Raw genomic sequence first — 14,386 nt, 5'->3', positions numbered from 1 at the left:
GCTGAGCCCAGGCCCGCGGACTGTTGGCGGCGCCCTTGCCCTGTGCCCAGGCTCTGCCCAGAGCAGTGCTTCCCACCACGGTGATGCCAGGGTGGAGAAGACCTGTGCAGTTTAGGGGGGAGCTCCCGGAGGGATCTGAAGAGGAAGGGAAAGAAAGTCCCTCGGGGTTCCCATCATGTCCTTTCTGGCAGGGAGGCTGGAAGCTCTGGGACTTCATTCGTGGGCCCCTGGGGAGCATTAGCGAAACGAAGAGCTGCCCTCCTCCTGCAGTGAACAGCGCGAGAGGGCAGGTTTATGTTGCTTCTGGACCTGGGAGATTCTGGCCTACTTTAGAATATTCTTTGTTCCCCTCTGGATATTCTATCTTTTTAAAAAATGAATATGTCTTGCTTATGTAATGGAAACATTTAAAGGAAAGATCCTATCCCAAAGTAGCCTTCTCAGTAAGCATAGACATTCTCGAGCAGTAACGATGCTCCCTCCTAGAAAGGGCTGTCTGCAGTGAACCAGAGCCTTCCTTGAGCCCTGGGGGGGGACGGCCCAGTCTGTCCCCTGTCACAGAGGACGATAATCAGGGGGCTGTCAGTCTACCTGTGCCCACTGTCATTTCCCTGCAGTCGTGCCAACTCTTCATCAACGTGCCCGTGGAAGCGGCCTCGGTGGACTACCACGTGTCCCTGGCCCAGACCGCGCTGCAGGTCTGCCTGGTTCACCCCGAGCTGCAGAGCGAGCTGTACTGCCAGCTCATGAAGCAGACCAGCTGCCGCCCGCCACAGAAGTGCTCCCTCATGCAGGTGGGCGTCCCTGGGGCGGAACGGCCGACGGGAGCCGTCAGCCAGGGCTGCCCAGGACGTGGGAAAGGTGGAAGGAGGTGACTGAGCCTGGCAGCCAGCAGGCGGCTTCCGTACTCAAAGCTGCCCAGGTCCCGCTGCCTTCTTTGTTCCCCTTCTGGATGTCTGCACACAGTCAGATTGTGTGATTGCGGTTCTGCACAAAGCCCGGCCTGGCTGGCCATCCTGGTGCCTGCAGAAGGCTGGGGCCTGCGGTTCGGAGAGGGTGGTGAAGGCTCTGTAGCTCAGGACTGCGATGGCGGTGGCACGGCGGACCCAGCGCTCAGCCCACATTACTTGTTCCCCCCGGCAGTGCTGGCAGCTCCTGGCTCTGTGTGCCCCGCTTTTCCTGCCTCAGCACCACTTCCTCTGGTACGTCAAACAGCAGCTCCAGCGCCACGCAGATCCCCGGTGAGTGCACGTCGTTTCCTCTGCCACTCTGGCACTACCGACTGGCATGATCCGGAGGGACGCAGGGGAGACTAGGATGGATCGGATCGCCCCGCCCTCTGGGATTTGCACAGTGGTCATGTAGACTTTGCCCATCACCATGTACGCAGATGGGCACGTGAAGATCTGGGCACGCGGAGATCTGGGCACGCTCTGCACACCAATCCACGTGTGTGTGGGTATTTAGTGGGGGCTCTTATGTGGAGCTACAGTGCCCCCAAATCATCCCCAGATTTGCATTCTCTGTTGCCATGTTTTCTGGCTTCTGCAGAAAATATCCGTGCCAGCAACCTGCAGCAGATAGGCCCCGAATGACAAATTAACACCCCAGACCAGTCTTTGGGGCTCGTGTCACAGCCTTCCGGCTGCAGGTTTGGTCCTATAGGTTACGTGTAGGTAGGGAACCAGGCTGTCAAGGTGGTGGGGATGAGTGGATTCCCGGTTTTCCTTTCTTCCTTCACCTGTCTTTTTAGAAATGAGACGGGCCAGTACGCCACGTACTGCCAGCGGGCAGTGGAGCGGACGCTGCAGACTGGGGAGCGGGAGGCCAGGCCGTCGCGCATGGAGGTGGTGTCCATCCTGCTGCGGAACCCCTTCCACCACTCCTTGCCCTTCAGCATCCCCGTGCACTTCGCCAACGGGACTTACCAGGTGACGAGGGACCTACAGGTGACAAGGCTGCCGCGCTCCCTGTGCTGAGTCTTCTCATATTGCCATCCCAGAGGAGAACACCTTTGGGCCAGTGGGTGCTAAGCCTCCTTAGGCCCAGCAGATCTTAACAGGCAGACCAGCCAAAGGATGGGCCTGGGGTGCAGGGAGCGAGGGGGGCCATTCGTGCCAGTGTGGAGGGAGTACAGAGCTTGAATCACAAAAGTGCTTCACTCTTTGGGGCCTGGGAAGAGGATCTTTTGAACCCACTACGTGAACAGGGAAGCTGACACACTGACCAAGAAAGTGGCATGGGAAAGGGCCTCCCAAAGAGTGACAGCAAAGGAGGAACGGAGCTTATGTGGGACTTCAGTTTACGGTGGGCGGGCTCCTCCCTTAAGCACTCGCCCTCTGCACGTGGAAACCAGCTTTCTTTGGCCTCTGCCGTCACCCTTGCTCCTTTCAGCCATGCCTTTCCACCTCCCGGGCCCTGACCCCTCCACTAGCCCCCGTGGGCCCCTCGCAGGAGGTCCCCTCTCCCGGCAGGTGGTCGGTTTTGACGGCTCCTCCACAGTTGACGAGTTCCTCCAGCGGCTGAACCAGGAGACGGGCATGAGGAAGTCCTCCCATTCTGGCTTCGCCCTCTTCACGGACGACCCTTCTGGCAGGGACCTGGAACACTGCCTGCAGGGGAGCGTCAAGGTGATGGTCCCCGTAAGCCGACTGAGCTTCCTCCTGAGCCACCTCGGTCTTCAGGATTTTGTGTTCCCAGCCTGTTTGGGGCTGAGCCCGAGGCCAGCATTTCTGTGCCATCTTAAAATGTGCCCATATAGGCAGAGAAAAGTCATCTGTGCCCTTGTCTCTGGAGAGAAGATCTCCACATCCCTCCCTCCCTCCCTTGAGAGGCTGTTCAGCTTCCAGAAGAAAAGCCGCTTCCCAGCTCAGGGTAGGAAGGACAGGGAGGCACTTCTCAGCAGCAGCGCCCCCCGGGCAGGGCCTGCTGCCAGTTTCGTACACACGTGCGTAGATGGACAACTGTACGCCTGGACCCAGCAGATGTCGTGTTGTACGCTGGCAGCTCACTCTTACCCAGTCTGCCAGGGCCCGTGCTGTGCTTACAGGTTCCACCAACTTTAAAGAGGTAGATCCTTGTGGTACTTCTGTGCGTAAAGGCCCTTGAGTGGGATTCGAGCCCTGTGTTGCATTAGGGTCTGGGGTTAGAGCCGCGGGGCATGCTGGGTGTTTGTGGGATGTGCTGGAGCACTTGATGAGGATGAGGGTTTTGGCTGCAGTTTCTGCTTTCTTTATGGTGACAGGGCAAAGGCTCCTATTGTCTTTTACCATTGCCTGGAAAAACTATGCCCGGGCATCTGTAAGGCTTTGTTACACAGTAGGCCTCCGGTTATATTTGTTGAAGAGAATGGCGGTTGGTGGGAGGGAAGTGGAGCCGGTGATAACGGGCCGTGGTTTTGAACTGGGGCCTGCCTAGCCTCTGGGAGGCCGCCTCAGATGTCCAGGCAATGGCGGCAGCATTCCATGGTTTGCTGCCCACGCCATGCTCAGAGCTACACCTCTGTCTGTGAGAAAGCCGCAGGCACCCTGGGTCCTGGGAGCAGGAGGCCCTGCGGGTCAGCCTCCTGATGGAGGACAGTCGTTCAACTCTGCCCCGCTTCTGCCCGAGTCCAGCCCTGACTGGACCTTGTTCCCTTCATCAGGGGCTTTTCTGACTTTCCTCTTTTGCCTCGTGCAGATCTGCGATGCCATCTCCAAGTGGGAACAAGCCCTGAAGGAGCTGCACTCCGGAAAGTCTGAGGGTGGCACACGTGTCGTGAAGCTGATGTACAAGAACAGGTCCTGGGCACCGCCAAGGGGGACCAAGCATGAGGGCTGCCGCTGGGGTGCAACTCATCACTCCCCCAGCTGGAGGCCTGTCCTGCACAGGCAGGGCGCCCAGAGATATAACACTGCCCGCTGGTCAGTAGCTGGAGGCCCAGGCTGGCTCTGCTGGCCTCTGTGAGACCCTGGACAGCTCAGGCTCTGCGTCCCTGTACTGTGTCTGCACACTCACACATGCACGCACACACACACCCACACCCACACACACACCCACACCCACACACACACACACCCCTGCCCCCGAAACAGACCAACTTCCTCAGGTGGCTGCATGTGTTACATCAGGAGAGGAAGATTTTGTCCGAGCACTAGATATTTAAGACTAAAGAATAAATTGCTCCTATACCAATTCCAGGAAATACAGAAGGAGAAATCCTGACTTAATACCAATTTGACTAAGAAAATTCCATCCCAGTATGTCTCCAGGCAGATGATTTCCATTAGTCTCTTGGAATCTTAACTCATTCAGTTTCCTAATAAGCTATGATTCCAGGTACCAGATTCCCCCCACCAAATCCAGTAAGTCTTAACAGTGAATTCAGAACTGACCACGTGCTACTGTTGCTGTGGGACCTGATGGCCCTCTATCTGCTCTGTGTCATGCTTGGTTAAGTTTTTCTGGAGGCAGTGGAAAACAGGCTCACAAATGGTATAAAAAGAGTAGTTTCTTTCTTTCTTTGGAAATCAAGATAAACAGATGCAGAGACAGCTTCATCCATTTGGGATCCCAGCTGAGCCCTGGCTTCTCACTCTCTCCCCTGTAGGCTGTACTTTCGGAGTCAAGTCAAAGGGGAGACAGAGCGAGAGCGCCTGCTGCTTGCCTCCCAAACTAGCGCAGAGATAGTGGCAGGGAGGTTTCCTGTCAACAAGGAGCTGGCTCTGGAGATGGCTGCACTGATGGCCCAGGTAAGGTTCTGTCCAGACCCCAGGAGGGTCAGGAGACGTCTTGGACTCACAGGTGGAATGCACCACACAGGCGGAAACAGGAGATTCTGCGAGTCCTGAGGTACCAGAGAGGGCGGCCTTGCTGACTCCTTACCCAGCAGAGTGCCTCACTGCAGATCCAGGCTACGTGCAGAACTCTGGGCGTGGAAACCAGGGGCCTGGGTTTGAATCCTAGCCACCTTCCCGCTATGAGATCTTGGCCAAGTCACTTCACTTGTCTATGCTGTAGTTCCCTTTTTCGTATACCGAAAACAAAAATACCTCCCTGCCTGCCCCTACAGGGTTGTACTAAGTATAATTCCTAGATAATGTACGTCATATAATGTATGTGGTTAAGTGTGTACTTACAGCTGTCAAACATTGTAATGAGAACTAGGAAAAGGAACACACATTCAGACTTTGACTCTTCTCCCTATTACCTTTAGGAGGCTGTCTTGCCAAAGGAATCTGGGATACCTTCATGGTTCCCATAAGAAAGAGTCTGGATCTACAAGCTGGAGAGGAGGGGGAAATAATAACAGTTGGCCTTTAATACAATAAACATGTATTGAGTATGCTGTAGAGAGCCCTGTGCAAAACATTTTATATGTAGTACCCTATTTAGTTCTCACCCCCACTTTATAGATGAGTAAACTGAAGCTCACAGAGTTTAACCTGATCATGGTTTCAGAGCTGGTAAATGGCAGAGCTGGGATTTGAGCCAAGTATCTGACTCTAATGGCCACATTTGGAACAGTCAGCTCTACTGAAGGATCTGTAGAATCTTCAATCCTGTATCCCATATTTTTGGATTAGAAGCCAGAATTTCTATAGTGTTTTCCCTTGTCTGCCACTAATTAACTGTGTCTTTGGATAAGGCACTTGACCTCAGCTGCAAAAGGAGAGTTGATCTAGACAATCTCTAATATTCTAGGACCCTAAGGCTGTTTCTCTAGTGTCTGTGAAACTTGAGATAAAGGGTCTGTCTGTTCACAAGAAGTGTTTTTTCACATCCATTCACACCTCACCAATAAAGGAATGAAATAATGATTTCACCTCTCTCAGCAGGCCCCCACCCCATTCACATCCAAATTCCTGATTTGTCCCTCTGTGTGCTTCTACCACAGGTAGAGTATGGGGACTTGGAGAAGCCCATCCTGCCAGGACCTGGGGGCACACCCCCTGCCAAGGCTCTGCATCACCTCCAGCAGGTCCTAGACAGGTTCTACCCAAGGCGCTACAGACACGGGGCCCCCCTGGAACAGCTGAGGTAGGCTGCAAGGTCTTGCAGGGAGTCACCGTAGGGAGGCATGGGCTGCAGAGTTGGGGAAAACCTCAGAGCTGCAACAGAAACATGGCACCATATCTCTCCATCCGTCTAAACCAGGCACCTGGCAGATCAGCTGACCACAAAGTGGGCAGCACTGCAAGGCTGCTCCTCTCCTGAGTGCATCCGCATCTACCTGACAGTGGCCCGGAAATGGCCCCTCTTTGGTGCTAAGCTCTTTGCTGCTCAGGTAAGTGTGGACGGTTTCCAGCAGAAGGAGTGGTTACCACACCCTCAGGAGCTCCCTAAGTTTCTCCTGGATTCGGTCAGGTTTGAGCCAGTTCAGTCTGCAGCGCCCACCCGCAACCACTAGGGGTCACTATCTTTCCACCCATTTCTTGCCTACTCCAGCTTTCCCTGGTCCAGAGCAGTTGTGACTCATTGCTTTCGGGCCAGGGTTATTTCTGGGTGATCCTTAACTTTCCTTTATTGACTTCTTTCCCAATCCTACCCTTGAAAAAAAAGATAGGGTCAACTAATTCACAACACAGTTCAGACTTGATATGATGTTCCTCTTGAGAATGTTCTTATTTTAAAAGAAGTTTGAAAGAACAACGTGTAACCTAAACAAATACATCTCTGCTGACCTGGTGCAGCCACAGGGGGATCTGACTACTCAGGCACCAGTTAATTTCTCCTGCTTGAAGGCCAGGTGGCCAAAAGTAATTTCAGCTGGAACTTTTCTTCACTGGGTATCTGGTGTGCCTGAAACTTCGTACGTAATCACACAGAGTGTCCTATCCTCGAAGCTGGATCATGACCCTGTTCACTGAGGGTACAGATTAGACAACAGACATTCACTCACTCATTCAACAAAGAATTGTTGAGCTCCTACTGTATCTCAGGCATTGTGCTAGTTGTCTGAGGTGACAAGAGGTGAGCAAATCAGACACGTCCTCGCCTTCATGGAGCTTCCCATCTAGTGGGGGAGGTACACACTAATCAAATAATCACACATACACTTTCTCTTTCTAAATATATGTATATATAAAATATATATAATTTTTTTACAAGCTGTCACAAGTGCCATGAAGGAAAAGTACAGGGGTGTTATAAAGGCATATAACATGGGGACCCACTTAGTCTGGAAGTTTGGAAGAAGCTCCTGAAAAAAGGGACATGTCCACCTCTCTCCCTAGCCTCCCCAGGGTAGGAGAGATAGGAAATATAGATTGCCCTACTGCAGCCCTGGCAGTGAAAATTAGTCATTCTAGGACTTATCCACCAAATAGTCATTTTTCTCCCTGGTAGGGCCTAAAGCCCTTGCATTATTGTTTTCCTAATTATTTTATAGTCCCTAGGAAATTGGTTGAAGCAAGATGCAGCTTGCACTTAGGAGGGCCTGTGGGTGGAATGCTGTCAGTTTCTGAAAGCCAGGAAAAAACAGCCTGTTCTCCATGCCTGTGACAGAACAGCCAGGGCTGGCCTCTGTTCTGGAACAGGAACAAAGTGTACTGTGTTCTGTACCATGGCAGGATGGGCTATAGGTACTACAAGAAAGTGATACTCGGGGTTGTTAGTAGGTGGCCAGAGCCCCAAGCCAGGTGCCTCCTGCCACGAGCAGCCTGTTTACTCCAGCATGATGTACAAATACCATCTTCTACGTCTTCCAAAAGAAAAAAGTTGGAAATCACTGCCTAGCAGATCCCTGGATGTGCCTTCTTCCTCAGAAAGCTCTAGTGGTTCAGAATCCCTAGCTGTGGATGTCTGATGAGATTTTCCTGTTCCCCCAGCCTGCACAGCTGTCTTCCAAGGAGAACAGTCTGGTGTGGATTGCCGTGAATGAGGATGGTGTCAGCGTTCTGGACCACAACACTATGGTACGGGAGGATGAGGGCTGGCTTCCTGACCCCTCCTTCTCCTGAACAGTCTTTTCTTCTTCTCTCTGGACTCAAAGGGCTGAGCTAAGTGACCACGGTTTTCCTTCCCCCACCCCCTGCCCAAGTACCGCTGTCCTCTAGTCTAGACACAGCTTGTAGACATTCAAAATGTAGATCTCCAAAGTGTGACCACTTCAGACTTCTCCCTTCCTGGTCTGGAAGAGACTGGGCATGCTGGCTCCTAGCTCAGGAGGCAGGTGGAAAGTTTTTCCACAACTAACTGGATCTTTCCCCACAGCAAGTGCACGTCACTTATCCCTACTCTTCAGTGATGACCTTTGGTGGCTACCGGGATGACTTCATGCTTGTGATTAGATCCATTTCAGACCAGAGCTCTGGAAAAGGCCACATTGAGAAGTTGATCTTCCGGATGGCTGCTCCCAAGGTGGGTCTGGAAGCTGCTAAAACATTTTACCCTGCTGTGGTCTGATGAGATGGGCTCGGAGCTTAGAAAGGAAACTGGGGTTATGACAGTACTCTAGAAGGGCCCTGCCCCAAATGAAACTTTTGGCCCTATCATCAGTACCCCAGAGGGTTCAGGTGGCGTCTCTGCAGTCACAGCTGAGGTGGCAGGTGGAGGGGCTGGCGGGAGAAGAAACTCACTCTGGTCCAGCTACTCTGCGCTCCTCACGTTACCCTCCTCTGTTCTGTCAGCCACAGCACCGGACAGGCTTGAATGGGGGCCCTCTTGCTGCTCTCGTCCTTGCAGCAGGCCCAAGTGTTCTCACCTTGCCTTGGGCTCTGCTGTCCCGGCACCGGTCACAAGTGGGACAGTCTGAACATGCTCCCCCTTCCCTGGGGTCTTGAAGGAGGTCCTAGGAACTGTTCACTTTAAGGGCCTTGTTCCTACTCAGTACAGGAAATGTTGATGCAAAAATAACAACTGCAGAGACTCTGAAACCAAAGTTCTGATTTATAGTTCCTGGCTCCCTTCTGAGCAACTGGAAACCCTGTTGTTTTAACCCTAAAGCTGGAGTTTGCCTAACCACCTCCTCCTTTCAATACTGTCCCTGCCGAAGGAGAGGATATACAGACCCTTTCCTCCAGGGAGGCTGCCTTGCCTTGCCTTGGAGACAACCAGGGCGGAATGTTGGCCCTCCTGTCCTCAGGAGGTACTGGGCACCTCAGGACCTCCAGACGCCTATTTCACTAGGCCTCCGAGCCCACAGGAACGATCCCCTTTGGACATTTCCTCCCGGGTGGGTATTTTAATTTAAGGGACAAACTGAAGCCCAGGAAGCTTATATAACCAGTGCAACAGCTAGTGAGTGAGACAGCCAGGATTCAAGCCAAAGCCAGTGTTCAATTCCTTTGTTTCTCCTTCTCTCCTTAGATTGCAGAGGTGACCTTCATCATGGCCAGCTACATGAACCACTGCTCCACAGCTGTGGACCCGCCCCGCAACCCGCCTGCTGCCTGCCAGCCATGGGAACTGGATGGACGACAGTTCTTTGCTTCTGTTCCATGTGCTGCCAAGGGGCCAACGTTGCTGTGAATATTTCTCCTACCCCTTTCCCCACCACCACCTGGTGCCTCTGGGATTAGAGAGATGTATCCTCGGGTGCGATACTACTGTGATGGGTCTAACAGCCCCCTGCAGCCTGCCCCAGTTGTTCTGTGAAATGTGTATTTCAGTGTCCATGAAGCCTTTACTCTCTAGGTGCCTTATAATGTTTCAGGGCCAACCTTTAAAAATCCAGACCCAGTATAAAAACCACTCTTTTTTTTCCACAAGAATACTGAGCTCTGGATGCTGCCCGATTCTAGACACAGATAGGGATGGCCCACTGTTACTGGTTACTGAGGGCATCAGTGCTGTAAGTCAGAATTTCCTGCACTGCTACTCTCAGGGAGACTAATATGTTTATGTTGTGTATGGTCCTCATGCAGGGATTTATACTTGAAGTTTTCCCGACATCCCTGAACAGGAGAGGACTAGAATTTCCAATTCACCTGAACTCCAACAAAAGCTTAGAACTCACTAAGACTGGACTTCCTTTCCCATATGGGAAAGGTGTTGGCAGGGCTGGAGAAAAAGGAGGAGACTCACCTTTCCCCTCCCCCTGGTGCGAACAAGGAGGCATCGGCGGTGCCCTTCTGGGGCAGCGGCACCTGTCTCTGCAGGACAAAGCACTATTCCCGAGACTGAAGCTGTTCTCCCTCACACTGGACCGTCAGCCCAACTGGGTACAGGCAAGGGCAGGGGCTAGGTCCAACCTGACCGCTCCCTGTCTCATTTTAACAACTGGACAGGGCTCAGTGAAGGCTGTGCTTACTACTGTAGGAGAAGGTGGTCGTCGCTTGTCCCCCTGCTCTTTGAAAGACCAAGCAAATGCATTCTGCTTTTTGCTGCTCTGTGAGGCCACCAAAGATGAGTCAGAAACAGAAGACCCCCTGCAGGCTCGTGGGCCTGGATTTGCTCCTTAAGACTTCTGGCGAACTTACGCTGGGAATTAGTTTGAGGGCAGACACACATATGTGTTATCTGTCCTAGCCTGAGAACATCAGGTTAAAGAAATTGAAAGTATCTTTCACCTTTTGCCTTCCTGACGATGCCAATATCCCCCCATCCCCGAGTGAGACCTTCTGTTGGATGCAGAGATGATCTTGTCTCCGCCCTCCCTTAACAGGAAAAAAAAAAAAAAAAGACGAAAGAGTTCATTTATACTCTGATTTTCCAACATTGAAGAAACTGAGTTTTATTTCATAGCTCTAAGGCAGTCTTATCATTTTTCGATAAAGTGCCGAACAAACTATATGGATTTAGCAATAGCATCCAAGAACCAAGCCTTTAACCCCAGCAAAGTGTGTGCGTGTTGCACACTGTGAAAACTGCAAGGCTGGAACTAGTTTATCTGAACACCTCAGCTGCTGTAAGCTTCCCCTCTCTCACCCATTAAACTGACAAGCATGATGAAAAAAGCAGCACAGCAGAGTGTCTGCCTTTTTTAAACGAACTTGACTGCCAGGCTGGCAATTTTATAGCTGCCTCCCATTTCTGTTCCTGCCTTTCCCCCAGCATTTGGGATTTAGCTGAGACATTTCTACCTCGAACAAGTCACATGTCACATGTCCCGCAGGCTCCTGAATAACCCCTCCAGGGCTGGTGTAAAAGGCAGAAGTTACAGCTCTGGTTTTGTAATATCTTGAGTGTCTCTAAGGCAAATAAGGAATTATCATCTAGCCAGGAGTTAAAAAAAAAAAAAATCCCAAAGAAAAAGTAAGCAAGAATGGAGCTGTGTTCATACTGAATTTGGGGGTCAAGCTATTTCCCCCGCCCTGTCTTCTTCCCAACCCTTCAGGAATCCTCCCTTAGTTTATTAATTTTATATGGAAGAAACTGCCTTATAAACAAAGGCTTCTATAGTATGTATGTTTATCCTTCTTTAACATGTCTGGAAACCAAAGTCAAACTTCTGTCTGGCCTTTTATCTCATCCCTCTTGGCAAAAGAAGTTTTTGAAACCATAGACAACGCTGAGTAACAAGAGTATTAATGTGCTTGACATCCGTGACTGAAATGCCGTGATTGTGTTTGTTTGTCAATAAAAAGCGGCTGTCTGAACCAAGCAATTGTGTATGTTTTGGAAGGAGATCTGTTTATTAAGAGAATTATCATAAATTAACCCTGTACAGAACACAGGAGCTAGGTGGACAGAGACGAGTCTTTGTAGGACACTTCTTCCTACTGACCAGCCCCTGAAGGGCTTGCTATTTTTCTTAACTTTTATACAGGGGTACTGTGCAGTTGAAAATTATCTTTCTCAAGAGATCTGATGTCAGTTTCCCAATGTCTTGCTCTACAAATTTCAACAAAAAGTAAACTTCAACATGCTTAGGAATTTCACAAAGTGCTCTTCGTCAACATTATTCCTGACATACTGTTTCGAGGTCTCCCCTCAGGTGGTAAACAAAACCTTACAAGGGGAACACTAAAATACACATAAATACTTTGCTCAACATCACACAATAAGTTAGGCTTCCAGGCACCTGCTCTATGGCTCTGAGATCCACTGCATCCATACTGGTTCCTAGGACTGTGCCCACTTGATGGTTTAAAATACAGAAAATAAACCAGCCACTGTGGCTTAGGAGTCATCTCCTCTGGAAAACAATACTGGCCTCCTAAATGCTGGGACTCATGGGCTCGTTGATGTGGCTTTTTGGTGTGCCAGGATGTCCTGGCAGCTTCTGTACACTTCAATCAAGCAGTCCAGCCGGGGCTTGGCACTCTGAATTCCAAAGGGGAGAAATGCAGAGACAAGATGAACGTAAAGTGCTTAGTGGTACTGTGTCCATGTGCAACCTCAATCTCTCACCCACGACCAGGGGGTACAGGTGTGGGCTTCAGAAGTTCAGGCCTCACAGCATTTTGCTGGGAGGAATCCCTAACCAGGCCCACATCCCAGCCGGTGAACTGTGGAAGCAGGAGCTCGAAAGACAGTTTTTAATCTGTCTAAATTTCATGACTTCCACCTAAGAGCAAGCAAGAGGAGTAACAAGGACAGACCCTCTTGGGAAGAATCACAAGCTGCGAAGCAGTTCTCAGAGACAAGAAGGGCAGTTTAATATGTAAACATTGAAAATTATTTTGTATAATGAAATATAATACAACCAAATGAAAAGAAAAGCCACAGAATGGGAAAAATATATGGGGAAAGCATATCTAATAACAGTTTGCTACCCAAAATATATAAATCGTTACAATGCATAATCACTATCTAGTATCTACTTGACTAATAGAGGAGATGGATAGTTTAAAACAGAAAATACTGATAGGTGTACTTACAAGGAAATATGAAAAGTCTCTGTCATTTAAAGAGACACAAATTTAATATCTCTAAATTCCTTTACCTACATACTAAACTAAAAAATAGCTAAACCCACTGTTAGCCAAGACTACAGAAAAACAAGTACAAATTCCCAAAAGTATGGTAAAGTTGTCCAATCTCTGGAGCCAAATCTCAAACATGATTAAAATCTATGAAACTATTCATAAGCTTTAATAAAATAATTTTGTATTATAATGCAAAGGAATTTTAGCTTAGCTACCTTAAATCCTTTGTGAAAAAGGAAGGGCAGTGAGGCAGAGTTAACTGCATACATAAATACTTTCTATACCTATAAAATAATTGATTATAATCATGTTTGTGTAAGTTTTTTGTTTTTTTTTTAATTTTTTAACATCTTTATTGGAGTATAATTGCTTTACAATGGTGTGTTAGTTTCTGCTTTATAACAAAGTGAATCAGTTATACATATACATATGTCCCCATATCTCTTCCCTCTTGCGTCTCCCTTCCTCCCACCCTCCCTATCCCACCCCTCTAGGTGGTCACTAAGCACCGAGCTGATCTCCCTGTGCTATGCAGCTGCTTCCCACTAGCTATCTATTTTACGTTTGGTAGTGTATATATGTCCATGCCACTCTCTCACTTTGTCCCAGCTTACCCTTCTCCCTCCCCATATCCTCAAGTCCATTCTCGAGTAAGTCTGCGTCTTTGTATAAGTGTTTTTTTGTAACAAAACAAAAAACAATCTGCACATGATTTCAAAAGCTAGCAAATGAGGTAGCTAAATAAACTGGTATTTGACATGATATAATTATTTAAAATAATAAGTATAATGGACTTTGTAAATGCATGAAAATATGTATATTAAAAAAGCAAGGGCTTCCCTGGTGGCGCAGTGGTTAAGAATCTGCCTGCCAATGCAAGGGACATGGGTTTGAGCCCTGGCCCAGGAAGACCCACATGCTGCGGAGCAACTAAGCCCGTGCGCCACAGCTACTGAGCCTGAGCTCTAGAGCCTGCAAGCCACAACTACTGAGCCCACGTGCCACAACTACTGAAGCCTGTGCGCCTAGAGCCCGTGCTCCGCAACAAGAGAAGCCACAACAATGAGAAGCCCACGGACCACAATGAAGAGTAGCCCCTGTTCACCGCAACTAGAGAAAGCCCGCGCACAGCAACGAAGACCCAACACAGCCATAAATAAATAAATTAATAGACAGATAAATAAATAAATTTATATATATATAAAAACAAGACACAAAATAGTGTATAACAGTCCGTACAGATCAATAACATCTATGTAAAATCGCGTATTGGCAGACTGACGGAGTCAAAGCAGATGAATGATGACCTATAGGCAGAAGTTGCTATATATTTGTTTTTATCTCTAAAATTTGTATAAATTCATAATATTTCTGAAAGCCTTATTTGCCTCAGAAAGGAATTTCTGAAATAACTAAAATCCTAATTCTCAGTAAAAATACCACTCAGGTATCCTCAAATACTCTTGACAACAGAAGTTCAAATTCCTACTGAACACAAGAAGCCGTGGATATGCAGAGAGGAGGGGAAAGGTAGAGGATTTCTTTGCAGAAGAAACTTAAGTATTCTGTGCTCACCTGGAAGAGAGGTACTACTT

At 49.2% G+C, this 14,386-nt stretch overlaps 2 protein-coding genes across 4 annotated transcripts in view; one reads left to right on the top strand and one right to left on the bottom strand.

The window, feature by feature from the left end:
* PLEKHH1 (pleckstrin homology, MyTH4 and FERM domain containing H1) overlaps positions 1 to 10,450 on the top strand; it is a 55,786-nt gene extending 45,336 nt beyond the window's left edge. The window contains exons 19-29 of one of the 2 annotated variants that reach the window (XM_082451563.1): positions 618 to 794; positions 1,144 to 1,241; positions 1,754 to 1,931; positions 2,475 to 2,630; positions 3,679 to 3,779; positions 4,589 to 4,730; positions 5,876 to 6,018; positions 6,136 to 6,265; positions 7,809 to 7,895; positions 8,194 to 8,340; positions 9,289 to 10,450. In XM_082451563.1, the coding sequence (XP_082307689.1) occupies positions 618 to 794; positions 1,144 to 1,241; positions 1,754 to 1,931; positions 2,475 to 2,630; positions 3,679 to 3,779; positions 4,589 to 4,730; positions 5,876 to 6,018; positions 6,136 to 6,265; positions 7,809 to 7,895; positions 8,194 to 8,340; positions 9,289 to 9,450 (1,521 nt within the window). In that variant the 3' untranslated portion in view covers positions 9,451 to 10,450. Of the gene's footprint in view, positions 1 to 617; positions 795 to 1,143; positions 1,242 to 1,753; positions 1,932 to 2,474; positions 3,070 to 3,678; positions 3,780 to 4,588; positions 4,731 to 5,875; positions 6,019 to 6,135; positions 6,266 to 7,808; positions 7,896 to 8,193; positions 8,341 to 9,288 lie in introns of those variants that run through there. The other variant, XM_082451564.1, reaches the window with a different exon arrangement.
* Positions 6,580 to 14,386, bottom strand: part of PIGH (phosphatidylinositol glycan anchor biosynthesis class H) — a 12,228-nt gene continuing 4,421 nt past the window's right edge. Inside the window, exons 2-3 of one of the 2 annotated variants that reach the window (XM_082451955.1) lie at positions 10,491 to 10,577; positions 6,580 to 6,844 (exon numbers count right to left, since the gene is read on the bottom strand). In XM_082451955.1, the coding sequence (XP_082308081.1) occupies positions 6,842 to 6,844; positions 10,491 to 10,577 (90 nt within the window). In that variant the 3' untranslated portion in view covers positions 6,580 to 6,841. Of the gene's footprint in view, positions 6,845 to 10,490; positions 10,578 to 11,527; positions 12,187 to 14,386 lie in introns of those variants that run through there. The other variant, XM_082451954.1, reaches the window with a different exon arrangement.

This window comes from Balaenoptera physalus (genome assembly GCF_965194825.1).
Source record: "Balaenoptera physalus genome assembly, chromosome: 2".
In the NCBI taxonomy this organism is placed as follows: Eukaryota; Metazoa; Chordata; class Mammalia; order Artiodactyla; family Balaenopteridae; genus Balaenoptera; species Balaenoptera physalus.
This window is presented reverse-complemented; position numbering and strand designations above follow the sequence as displayed.